The sequence below is a fragment of the Jaculus jaculus genome, chromosome 10 (genome assembly GCF_020740685.1).
Source record: "Jaculus jaculus isolate mJacJac1 chromosome 10, mJacJac1.mat.Y.cur, whole genome shotgun sequence".
Lineage (NCBI taxonomy): Eukaryota > Metazoa > Chordata > Mammalia > Rodentia > Dipodidae > Jaculus > Jaculus jaculus.
This window is the reverse complement of record NC_059111.1, coordinates 22,075,041-22,087,346: the sequence shown is the minus strand read 5'-3', so window position 1 is coordinate 22,087,346 and position 12,306 is coordinate 22,075,041. Positions and strand designations below refer to the sequence as shown.

The 12,306-nt window shown below is 48.9% G+C and overlaps 1 protein-coding gene across 1 annotated transcript; it reads left to right on the top strand.

The window, feature by feature from the left end:
* The first annotated feature begins 310 nt into the window (after positions 1-310).
* On the top strand, positions 311-1,839 carry Rpp25 (ribonuclease P and MRP subunit p25). Its single transcript, XM_004672839.2, has one exon. The coding sequence runs from the start codon at positions 458-460 to the stop codon at positions 1,073-1,075; it is 618 nt and encodes a 205-aa protein (XP_004672896.2). The 5' UTR covers positions 311-457; the 3' UTR covers positions 1,076-1,839.
* The last annotated feature ends 10,467 nt before the right edge of the window (positions 1,840-12,306 follow it).

The following is a 12,306-nucleotide window of genomic DNA, read 5'->3' as shown; positions in this document are numbered from 1 at the left end:
TGGCGACTGAGATGGGGGAACTTCATCTGCCAAACCAGCCCCCTGGCGCAGCTGGTGCGACTCGCTGAGCGAGTAACTAGGACTTGAGGCTTCGCGGCTGGAGAGGCTGGGACGGGCCGAGGTGGGCGGGGCCTGCCGCCGAGGGGCGGGGCTTGGCGGGAGGGGCGGGGCCTCGGCGAAAGGCGCGGAGCCCGAGGCGCCCCAGCGCGCGCGGAGCGGAGCAAGCGCCCACTCGAGAGAAGTCACGGCCGGAGCTCGTTCGGCCGGTTTTTCCCCCCACCCTCCCGCCCGACCAGCCAGCTAGCTCCCCTCCAGCTTGCGCGTCGTCCCCGCACCCTTGCCGGGCGCGACCCTGGGCCATGCATCGCCGGGACTGAGGCGGTCCCATCCATGGCCGAGCCCGCGCTCCGGACGGCCACGACGACGACGACGACGGCGGCGGCGGTGGCGGCGGCGCATGGAGAACTTCCGTAAGGTGCGCTCGGAGGAGGCGCCGGCGGGGGGCGGGCCCGAGGAGGGCAGCCCCGGCTCGGGGCCCTTCGCCGATCTGGCTCCGGACGCCGTGCATATGCGGGTCAAGGAAGGCAGCAAGATCCGCAACCTGCTGGCCTTCGCCACCGCCAGCATGGCGCAGCCGGCCACGCGCGCCATCGTCTTCAGCGGCTGCGGCCGGGCCACCACCAAGACCGTCACGTGCGCCGAGATCCTCAAGCGCCGCCTGGCGGGTTTGCACCAGGTCACGCGGCTGCGCTACCGGAGCGTGCGCGAGGTGTGGCAGAGCCTCCCGCCGGGGCCGGGACCCGAACCCACGCCGGCTCAGACGCCCGCAGCAGAACCGGCCGCCAGTCTGAGCGTACTTAAGAACGTACCGGGCCTCGCCATCCTACTTTCCAAGGACGCCCTGGATCCGCGGCAACCCGGCTACCAACCCCCTAATCCCAATCCTGCTCCTTCGTCCTCACCGCCGACCGCTCCGACGTCCAAGAGGAGCTTAGCGGGATCTGCGGCAGAAGCAGGCACTGCGAAGCGGTCTCAACCCGAGCCTAGGGTTGCGGATAAGGACCGAACTGCCTAAAGAACCTAAAGAGCTCTGGGCCGCCTTGGACCGGTGGGATCTTGCAATCCCAGCGCCTCTACATTCACATGCACCGCCAGCCTTTCACATCTGGGCCCTCGGGAGTCCTTGTATTCCTGGACGCAGCTCCTCAGATTGGCAGCGTGGAACCCCCCCCCCCAACCTCCAGGAGACGAGGGAGGGGACCCAGGAGTGTCCGGAGAGGAGAGGAACTCGTGGGATGTATTGTCAACGCTGAACTCCCTCACCTTTTCTGTGCCATGCTGAGAAACCTTCCTCCTCCGGTGAAGGAACTGGAGGCAGTGGGACTCTTGAGTCTTAGAGCCCCACTGAGGTTAAAGGCACCCAGGAAGGAGGACAGATTCTGGCAACTGAGGAGAGCTCTGGGAGGGCAAGACCTGATAAACTAATAGCTTGAGGGTAGGGGAGTCTGAAATGTGGGGACCTTGTCCTGCCTGCTATCCTGGGCCAGTGTCCCTTTTTAACTTTTCTCCTTAACCTTCCTTTTGTTTTTCGAGGTAGCCCCCCTCCCCAGCCCAGGCTGACCTGAAATTCACTATGTAGTCTCAGGCTGGTCTCGAACTCATGGCAATCCTCCTACCTCTGCCTCCTGAGAGCTGGGATTAAAGGCGTGCGCCCCCACGCCTGGCCCTCCTCCCCTTTGCATGGTGGCTGAGGAGACCCAGGACTGAACTTTCTTCCATGCATCCTCCCCTAAACCCTACTGCTGGAATCTTCTCTTCCAATAAAACAAACGACAATGACTCTGTCCTCGGGTTGTTTTTTTTTTTTTGTTTTGTTTTTCCTTAGCCACCGTCCTGTGCAGAGACCGCTCTGGCATGCCTTCCTCTAGCCTTGTTAGCCTTTGGAGTCTTCAAGGTCAGGCAGAGAGAGACTAAGCAGCTTTAAAATGGTGCGAGGGGCACACTGCCTGCCCCCTGGGTGCTCTTAACTCTCCTCTACCTTTCTTGGGTGGCTCTGAGCTCAGGGACTTGTGGGGAGGGGGCTTGTGTCCCTGTGTGCATCCTCAGACAGGGAAAGTAAGCGGTGCTGTTGCTCCTCTGGGAGGGGGGAGAGGAGCACACTGATGAGCTGGGGGAGGGTGCTGCCAAGCCTTCCTGCCTGGCAGACCCTGCCAAGGGTTCCTAACCCCATAGCCTCCTCCCACTAGACAGCCTCACCAGAAGGCAGGCACAAAGACCTCATCCCCATGAGTAGGATCTCCCCTTCGCTGCCCTCTCTCTCTGCAAAAGGACAGCACACCCTTGGGAGAGGGGGAGGAGAGAAATAGCACAAATCCAGTGCTGGAAATTACTATTCAGCAGAGAAGCTGGGACTTGGGCTGTGAATCACTGCAGGCTCCCTGATAAGCTGCTGCCTCCAGCTCGGCACAGCTGTGTGTTGAGAGATAACAACAGCCTCAAATGACTGTCCAAGACCAAGTCCTCTGGGGGTGGGGGCGGCTGTGTGTTGGGAGAGCTGGGGAGAGGACAGCATAGCTTGCAGGATCCTGGGAGCAGACCCCCCCTCACCCCATATAACTCAGCACCCCTGGAAAGGAGATGGGGAAGGACGTATTTATAAGTCACTTTGCCAGCAGAACCTACTGCGGCTGAGAGAGGGACTCTCAGGGAGGCCCCTTCCCTCTCTCAATATCTCTGCTGTGTTTTGGGTCAGTGAGTCCTGTCATCCAGTCACTGGTTATCCTTCCCAATTTACTTCTTTATTTGGTTTTGTTAAGGTTGGGTCCCACTCATTCTAGCACAGGCAGCTCATCAGGCCAGTGGGGAGAGGTGGAGAACCTCTTATTTATTTATTTGAAAGAGAGACAGAATGGGTGCTCCAGGGCCTCCAGCCACTGCAAACAAACTCCATACATATGCACCACCTTGTGCAGCTGGCTCATGTGGGTCCCAGGGAATGGAATCTGGGTCCTTTGGCTTTGCAGGCACGGCTAAGCCACCTCTCTAGCCTCCCCTCACCCTTTCTGGTTTTGCAAGTGTCTCGATCTAGTCCAAGCTGACCTGGAATTGACTAGGTAGTCTTGTTGCCGAACTTTTCTGGAAAGATCACTCCAACACCAGCATGAGTGAAAGTAAAGGAATTTGTTTCTTGGGGACCAAAGTTGAGATTGCTCCCCCAAGTAGCTTTGATGTTAAACTGAGATTTTACTTTCATTTTATAGTGTTCATAGCTGAGGGGAGGGGCAGCTGGTTTACAGAAGCAGGATGTGACAGCTTGTACAGTCTATATGATTTTAAATGACTTCTCTCTTTTTTAATACTTTTTGTTTATTTATTCGAGAAAGAGGAAGTGGCAGAGAGAAACAGAGAGTGGGCGCACCAGGGCTTCCAGCCACTGCAAACGAACTCCAGACACATGCGCCCCTTTGTGTATCTGGTTTACGTGGGTCCTGGGGAATCGAAACAGGGTCTTTAGGCTTTGCAGGCAAACACCTTAACCGCTAAGCCATTTCCCCAGCCCTAAAATAAATTTTCAAAACATACTTATGAATCAATAGGCATATGAGTCATGTAGTCAGGTCACCCTAACCATGTTATTTTAGTCTAAACTGTCCTTCCCTCTTATTGCCCTACAGGGTACCTCCTAGACAGTTCTCTCTTTGGGATTTCTTCAGCCACCGACAGATAAGTTCAGCTCCTCAGCAGTTAACTCTTACAGTGACCTAGTGTATCAGTCCAGCTTTCAGCTTCTTTTCCTCTATAGTCTCAGGGTGGCCTCAAACTAATGATAATCCTCCTACCCCTGCCTCCATAGTGCTGGGAGTAAAGACTTGTACCCCTATGCCCAGCTTCTTTTTAAATTATTTATTTATTTATTTGCAAGCAGAAAGACAGAGAAAAAGTGGGAGCGCTAGGGCCTTTAGCCACTGCAATTGAGCTCCAGATGCATGTGCAACTTTGTGCATCTGGTTTTATGTAGGTACTGGGGAATCGAACCCCCATCATCAGGCTTTGCAGGCAAACACCTTAGCAAATAAGCCATCTCTCCAACCCCCCTCTTTTTCTTAAATACTTTTCTTTTTTTAATATTTTATTTCTTTATTTATTTGAGAGAGAGAGAGGCAGAGAGAGAGAATGGGCATGCCAGGGCTTCCAAACACTGCAAATGAACTCCAGATGCATGCGCCTCCTTGTGCATCTGGCTTACATGGGTCCTGGAGAATTGAACCAGGGTCCTTAGGCCTCACAGGCAAAAGCCTTAACCGCTAGGCCATTTCCCCAGGCCCCCCTCTTTCTTTCTTTTTTTTTTTTTAAGACAAGGGGTTTCAGTATAGCCCTGGGCTGGTCTGACACTCTCAATGTTCTAGCCGCTTGTTGGTCCCTCTCAGAGGTGGCTCGGAAGCATAGGAGGAATTTAAACAAATGAGGTGCCCTGAACCACTCCTGGGCTTCAGAACCTAATGAGTGAGTTCCATCCAGGTCAGCCTAGGCTAGAGTGAGACCCTATGTTGGAAACACACACACACACAAATAAAATAAATAAATGGTATGGCATCATGATGGGAGAAGATGGGAGCTCTATGAAGGAGCATTCCACTCGCCCAGAGGCACTGACGGATCTGTTATCCCAGAGTCAGCAGGCAGCAAGCTGGACAGCGAATTTGAGCAGAGCCCAGGGAAATGCTACTGACTATGGGGTTGGGCTGTCATGTGTATTGCAGAGTGGAGTGTGACGGCGCAGTAGAGAGGCAAGTGGGACTGGAGCGCCAGCTGGGAGCCAGGCCACAGGAATGTGACAGGGCCATTGGAGGTCAGAGCCTACCCCCAGCCCTTCCCAATCTGATCGGCATTTAGGAAGAGCCCTCTAATATCTGTATAGGTGGGAACTGAGTTAAAAGGAACCTCTGGAGCCTGAAGGCCCCTGGGAGGTGAGAGCTGAGGCTGCGGTTGTAAGGATGGAGACAGGGCAAAGCTGAGCTGATGCTTCCAAGCCGACGCAGCATCTCATTGCCGTTCCTGCCAGGAAAAGGGAAGACTTCTCCTGAACACTAATCCTAGCCTTGCCAGTGCTTGGCCTGCCTTTCTGGCAGCCATGTCATATAAGGACCAAGAAATGAAGAGGGGCTTTGTAGGGGAGAATGGGTGGGCCCCATTGCTGTAGCTTTTTTTTTTTTTCCTTCGGTTTTTCGAGGTAGGGTCTAGCTGTAGCCCAGGCTGACCTGGAATTCGCTCTGTAGTTTCAGGCTGGCCTTGAGCTCACAGCGATCCTCCTACCTCTGCCTACCGAGTGCTGGGATTAATGGTGTGTGTTACCACGCCCGGCCCCTCTGCTTCAATTGTCCACAATCTTGAGGAGCTGCTCTCTAGTGGCCATGAACCTGCCAAGATGGGTCCACTGTTCAGGTGGGGAAGGCAGTACTCACACTCACCCCTAAACTTTACCTCTATTTCCTAACTTCATTAATTGACTTTTTATTTTCAGCCAGGTGTGGTGGTGCACTTTTTTTTTTTTAATTTTTATTTATTTATTTGAGAGAAAGGGTGATACAGAAATAGGCAGGTAGTCAGAGAGAGAGAGAGAGAGAATGGGCGCAACAAGGCCTCCAGCCACCGCAAATGAACTCCAGATGCATGCGCCTTGTGCATCTGGCTTATGTGGGTCCTGGGGAGTCGAAACTAGGTCCTTTGGCTTTGCAGGCAAGTGCTTTAGATGCTAAGCCATTTCTCCAGCCCAACTGACTTGTTTTTGTTATGGCCTGACCACCAGGGACTCTCTAGTCCTCTTTGTAGTTTTTATTTTTAATTTGTGAATGTATATGGGGGGAAGGATAGCATGCCAAGGTCTCTTGCAACAGCAAACAAAGGCATGTGATTCCCTCCCCCCCCCCCCCGCCCCCGTAGTTGATCCTCCTACCTCTGCCTCCCAAGTGCTGGGATTAAAGGCATGCATCACCATGTCTGGTGTTTTATTTGGTAGGTGTGGTGGTATATGCCTTTAATTGCAGCACTTGGGAGGCAGAGGTAGGAGGATCACTGTGCATTTGAGGCCACTCTGAGACTACAGAGTGAATTCCAGGTCAGGGCTAGAGTGAGACCCCATCCCCCAAAAACAACAAAACTATTTATTTATTTGTTTGTTTGTTTATTTATGAGAGAGAGACAGAGAGAAAGAGGGAGACATAGAGAGTGAGTATGGGCATGCCAGGGTTTCCTGCCACTTCAAAACAACTTCCAGATGCGTGCATCACTTTGTGCATTTGGCTTTAAGTGGGCACTGGGGAATTGAACCCAGGCTGTCAGACTTTGCAAGCAAGAGCCTTAACCAATGACCCATCTCTTCAGCCCCACTTAAAAATTTTTATTTTAGCCGGGCATGGTGGCTCACACCTTTAATCCCAGCACTCGGGAGGCAGAGGTAGGAGGATTGCCATGAGTTCAAGGCCACCCTGAGATGACAGAGTTAATTCCAGGTCAGCCTGGACCAGAGTGAGACACTACTTCGAAAAAAAAAAATAAAAACAGAAAAACAAAAACAAATTTATTTTGTCGGGCATGGTGTTGCACACTTTTAATTCCAGCACTCAGGAGGCAGAGGTAGGAGGACTGCCATGACTTTGAGGCCACCCTGAGACTCAGTGAATCCCAGGTCAGCCTGGACTATATATATATATATATATATATATATATATATATATATATACACACACACACACACATACATACATATAATATATTATATTTAATATATTATATATATTATATTTAGTGTATATAATATATATATAAATATATATTTCTTTTTATTTTATCTTATTTATTTGAAGGCAGAGAGAGAATGGGAGTGCCAAAGCCTCTAGCTGCTGCAAATGAACTCCAGATGCATGTGCCAACTTGTGAATCCAGCTTTACATGGGAATCGAGCCCCAGGTCATTAAGCTTTGTAAGCAAGCAGTGCCTTGATCACTGAGCAATCTCTCCATCCCCACTGGTTTTGTTTGTTTGTTTGTTTGGTTTTTGGTTTTTCCAGGTAGGGTCTCACTCTATCCCGGGCTGACCTGGAATTCACTATGGAGTCTCAGGGTGGCCTCAGACTCATGGCAATCCTCCTACCTCTGCCTCCAGAGTGCTGGGATTAAAGGAGTGCACCATCATGCCTAGCTCACATGGGCCACTATTAAAAAACTTATATTTTTATTTATTTATTTATTTATTTCCAAACAGAGTGAATGGGTGCACCAGGGCCTCTTGTCTCTACAAATGAGCTCCAGATGCATGTACCACTTTTATTTTGTTGTTTTTGTTATTTTGTATGTTGAGGTAGGGTCTCACTCTAGTCCAGCCTGACCTGGAATTCCCTATGTCGTCTCAGGGTGGATTCGGACTCACAGCGATCCTCTTACCTCTGCTTCCCGAGTGCTGGGATTAAAGACGTGTGCCATGACTCCCGGCTCCCTGAGCCACTTTTTGCATTGTGCTTTATGTAGGTGCTGGAGTGTTGAGCTCAGGCTGAAGCCTTTGCAAACCAGTGCCTTCAACCTGAGCCATCTCCCAGCCCTCTAATACCCCTTAATTGCTGAGACATTGAAACACCTACAGGTGTCCTAGTGGCGTAATTGAAAAAGGTGGAGCAGGGTGGGAGAGAAGAAAGGATATCAAATTCAGCCGCAAGATTGTCCATTTCAGAACACAGTTTGCATTTATGCTCTCATGAGTGAGATCCTTTGGCTAGCCTGGCAGTCACCCTGCTAAAAGCACAAGCCCTTGATTGAATGAATCCCAGTTGCCTTGCTCCCAGTCAGTCTCCTGGCATACAAGAAGCCATTAGAGTACTGGCTGAATAACTAGGAACTCCCTGAGGCAGTTTTATCAACTGTTCTGTCACATTAAAAAGTCTATAACTGTCCATCCAATAGACAGTGGCCAAAGCTGTTCCTATCCCCATCACAGCTTCCTTGTCCCAGGTGGACCCATGAGTCTCCCTGCCCAAGCTAAGGTAACCAGGACAATTGATTGTATATGTCCAGCTTGAGAAGTCTAGTGCTGTTTCTAACACCTAATCATTACAGGTGTGTGGTTAGAATTGTGTCCCCCCCCCATAAAAAAAAATGACCTGTTGAAGTTCTAACCCCTACAACCTATGAATATGACCTAACCTGGAAATTCAGTCTTTTCATATTAAAATGTAAATTAAGGTCTGGGGGAAATGGCTTAGCAGTTAAGAGTACTTGCCACTGACACAGAAGGTCTGGGTCGGTCTGAGACAGCCTAAATTAGACTGCCCAGAACCCATGTAAAAGCAGGACATAAACTGCTCATGATGGCTTACACCCTTAATTTTTTTAATTTAATTTTATTTATTTGAGAGCGAGAAAGAGGCAGATAGCAAGAAAGAGAATGGCTACACCAAGGCCTTCGGCCACTGCAAAAGAACGCCAGATGCAGGTGCCACCTTCTGCACCTGGCTTATGTGACTCTTGGGAAACTGATAATGGGTCCTTTGACTTTGCAGGCAAGCACATTAAGGCCAAGCCATTTCTCCAGCCCAGCTCACACTTTTAGTTCCAGCACACTGGTGGCTGAGGTAAGAGGATCACTGTGAGTTTGAGACCAGCCTGAGACTACAGATGAGTCCCAGGTCAGCTTGGACTAGAATGAGACCCTACCTCAAAAAAATAGAAAAAAGAAAGAAAGAAAAAGAAAGAAAGAAAATCACAAGAGCAGGGTGTGGTGGCGCACACTTTTAATCCCAACACTCGGGAGGCAGAGGTAGGAGGATTGCTGTGAGTTCGAGGCCACCCTGAGATTCCATAGTGAATTCCAGGTCGGCCTGAGCTAGAGTAAGACCCTACCTTGAAAATAAACAGCAACAAAAATCACACACAAAAAAGCAATAATGGGCTGGGAGATGGCTCAGCATTAAAGGTGCTTGCTTATACATCCTTCCAGCCTGGTTCAATTTCCCAGCGACACATATAAAGCCTGTCACAAACCTGGGCGTGGTGGCGCACACCTTTAATCTCAGCACTGGGGAGGCAGAGGTAGGAGGATCACCTTAAGTTCAAGGCCACCCTTAGACTACATAGTGAATTCCAGGTCAGCCTGGGCTAGAGACCCTGCCTCGAAAAACAAAACAAAACAAAACAAAACAAAAAAAAAAAAAAAAAAAAGAACAAACATAGAGCTCAGTGGTAGAATGCTTGTCTATCTGGGTTCAATTCCCAGTACCAAAAAAAAAAAAAAAAAAAAGTGGTTAGGACCCCAGGGATGTAGCTCAGTTGGTAGAGAGCTTACCTTGTATGCACCAGGCCCTGGATAGGATCTCAAGCACTACATAAACTAGGCATGATGTCACACATCTGTAGTCACAGCACTCAGGAGGTAGAGGAAAGAAGATCAGAAATTTAAGGTCATATAAGCTATAGAAAGGGTTTAGGGTTGGAGAGATGGTTTAGCGGTTAAGGCACTGATCTGCAAAGCCTAAGGACCCATGTTCAAGTCTCCAGATCCCACATAAGTCAGACGCACAAAGGTGCAGCAAGCACAAGGTCATGAAGAGCCCAAACCAAAGTAACACGATGACAGACTTTAAAGATATCAATAGGCCTAAGTTTCTGTTGCCCTGCAGGGTCCAAATTACTGACACAACACTTTGCAGTTACTGGGAAAAACAACCACAAACTGCTCAGTATCCAAAATAATCCCTGTAATGGGCCAATCAAAAAGGACCAAGTAGATGTTATACATTCCTGTGGCTCTTGTGACTATAGATAAGTTTGCTTAAAGCACCTCAGCTACTATGTAACTAATCAGCTTGTAACATGTATACTCTTGCTAAATGTCAACCAATCATGTAACTGCTAAGTTGGAAATTCCCCTTTTCTTTGTTTGAAACTAATAAAAGCTCCTCCCAGATGCCACTGGGGGCTCTTGGACGGACTCACTGCGTTGCTAAAGTCTGGAGCCTGAGCTTAAGCCCAAAATAAAGCTCTTTATTGTTGCATAGGTGTCAAACTCTCTTGGTGGTCTTTGGGGGGTCCGTGACTGGGCGTAGTAGCACATGCCCTCTTGGTGGTTCAAGCATCTAGAGTTTGACTGTAGTGGCTGAGACCCTGGTGCACCAAATCTCTCTCTCTCTCTTTCACACACACATACACACACACACACACACATTCCTGTTTTCACTAAAATAAAAAATAAATTAAAAAAAAACAAACAAGTTTAAGGTCAGCCTGAATTACATGAGAACCTGTCTCAAAAGGAAAGAAAAGAGGGAAGGGAAGTCAGGCATGGTGGTGCACATCTTTAGTTCCAACACTGGGGAGGCTGAAATCTTCATGAGTTTGAGGCCAGCCTGGAGTTATAGAGTGAGTTCCAGGTCAGCCTGGGCTAGAGTGAGACCCTACCTTGAAAAAAAAATTAAGATGAAGTTGTACTATAATAGAATGAGCCTGTAATCCAATATGGAGCCCAACAAAGCAGAGAAAGGACACACACAGATATAAAAAGGCAGTCATATAAAGATGAGGCAGAGACTGGAACTACACAGCTGCGCGTCAAGGACTTCATAGGATTGCCAGCAAAGAGCAGAAGCTAGGAGAAAGGCCTAAGAGAGAGCACATTTCTGCCCTGCCTTGATTTTAATCTTATCACCTCTAGAACTAATAATTTTTTTTCTCTTGAGCTGGGAAATGGCTCAGTGGCTAAAGGTGTTTGTTTACAAAGCTTGCCAGCCCACATCTGATTCCTCAGCAGCCATGTAAGACCAGATGCAAAAGGAAAAAGTAGGACACAACAGGTTCAATAGTGGCACATCTGTTTGGGGGAAACCAACCACTCTCTAATTTGACTGGAGGCCCGCTCCATGGGAGGGAATACATCCCTTATACTGAAAACCTACAATAGGGGTAGTCATGAGCCCTAGGGGTGTAACGTCTGCTGATGTCTCTCTAAATGTATATACTATGCTCACCCAACTGCCCAATAAGCACTTCTCTTAATGTTTATATCCATATATTAATGCTACTCTCACTTTTAGTTAGAGAATGTTCTTTTTTCAGATGGCAGTGACCTTGGGATGACTCAGAAGGCACCATGATGCTGAGAAGAAGTGACAGAGGAGTGCTCAGCACTGAAATATCTCGATCACACCTTCCAAGGCTCAGGGTCCATTGCGGAAGAGGTGGTAGAAAGAATATAAGAACCAAAGGAAGGGTAGGACTCCTTACAACGTGCTCCTCCAGACACAAAATGGCCTGGATATCCATGAACTCACAGTGCCTGACACTACCTACACAAGACCTTAGTAATAGGAGGAAAAGATCATGACATCAAAATAAAAGAGAGACTGATTGAGAGGGGGAGGGGATATGATGGAGAATGGAGTGTCAAAGGGAAAAGTGGGGGGAGGAAGGGATTTACCATAACCTTGGGATATTGTTTACAATTATGGAAATTGTCAATGGAAAAAAAAGGACATGTTATCACCAAAAACTAACTAACTAAATAAATAAATTTTTTTTTTAAAAAAAAGAAAGATTATGGAAGCAGAATATACCAGAGTTTATGAAGTGAGTTTTCTTGCACAGGAAGAGAGGTGCAGGGCAGGCAATGAAGGTTCTGGTTCTGAGCTAGGCTCAGCAGTCTCCTGAAAAGGGTTTGTTTGCACTTGCCCCTCCAGGCAAGTTTGCCACTTGATATCCCCCATGGTTGATGGTGAGTATTAAAGGGCAAAGGGACTTCCAGACCACATGTCTTTGACCACCAGGTGCCAAGTCTGCAGTGCCTGTTTTACGTCATTCCAACTGGGTGACATGGAGAGAGACAGCGTGGTAGTTTGAATGCGTGTCCCCCACAACACATTCAGGCGTTATTCTAAAACTTGGATTTCCAGCTACCTCGCAGGAAGAGATGGCACTGGGGGTTTGTCTGATCTCTAGCCCAAAGGTATACAGAGAAGTCTGAGTTCTGTAGGGGTCCCTGCTGCTTTGTGGCCAGGTTTGTGCTTGCGTGTGGTACTGGTTGTTTTGATGGTGTCCCCCTGCTTGGATCTGTGAAAGGGAACCAGCGTCTTCCACCATTGATGGAATTTAACCTTGGATTTGTAAGCTGAAATAAACCCTTCCTCCTACCCAAAAAAAAAAAAGGGGGGGGCACATGTGTCGTGTTCATTTGCAGTGGCAAAGACCCTGCTGTGCACACGTGCACGCACGCACGCGCACACACAAACTTTAATTAATTTTTAAAATCCTGTCTCTTGGACTAGAGGGG

What these genes read in the sequence shown, in the direction of transcription:
- Rpp25 (XM_004672839.2), top strand. Translation starts at nt 458, where the DNA reads ATGGAGAACTTCCGTAAGGTGCGCTCGGAGGAGGCGCCGGCGGGGGGC.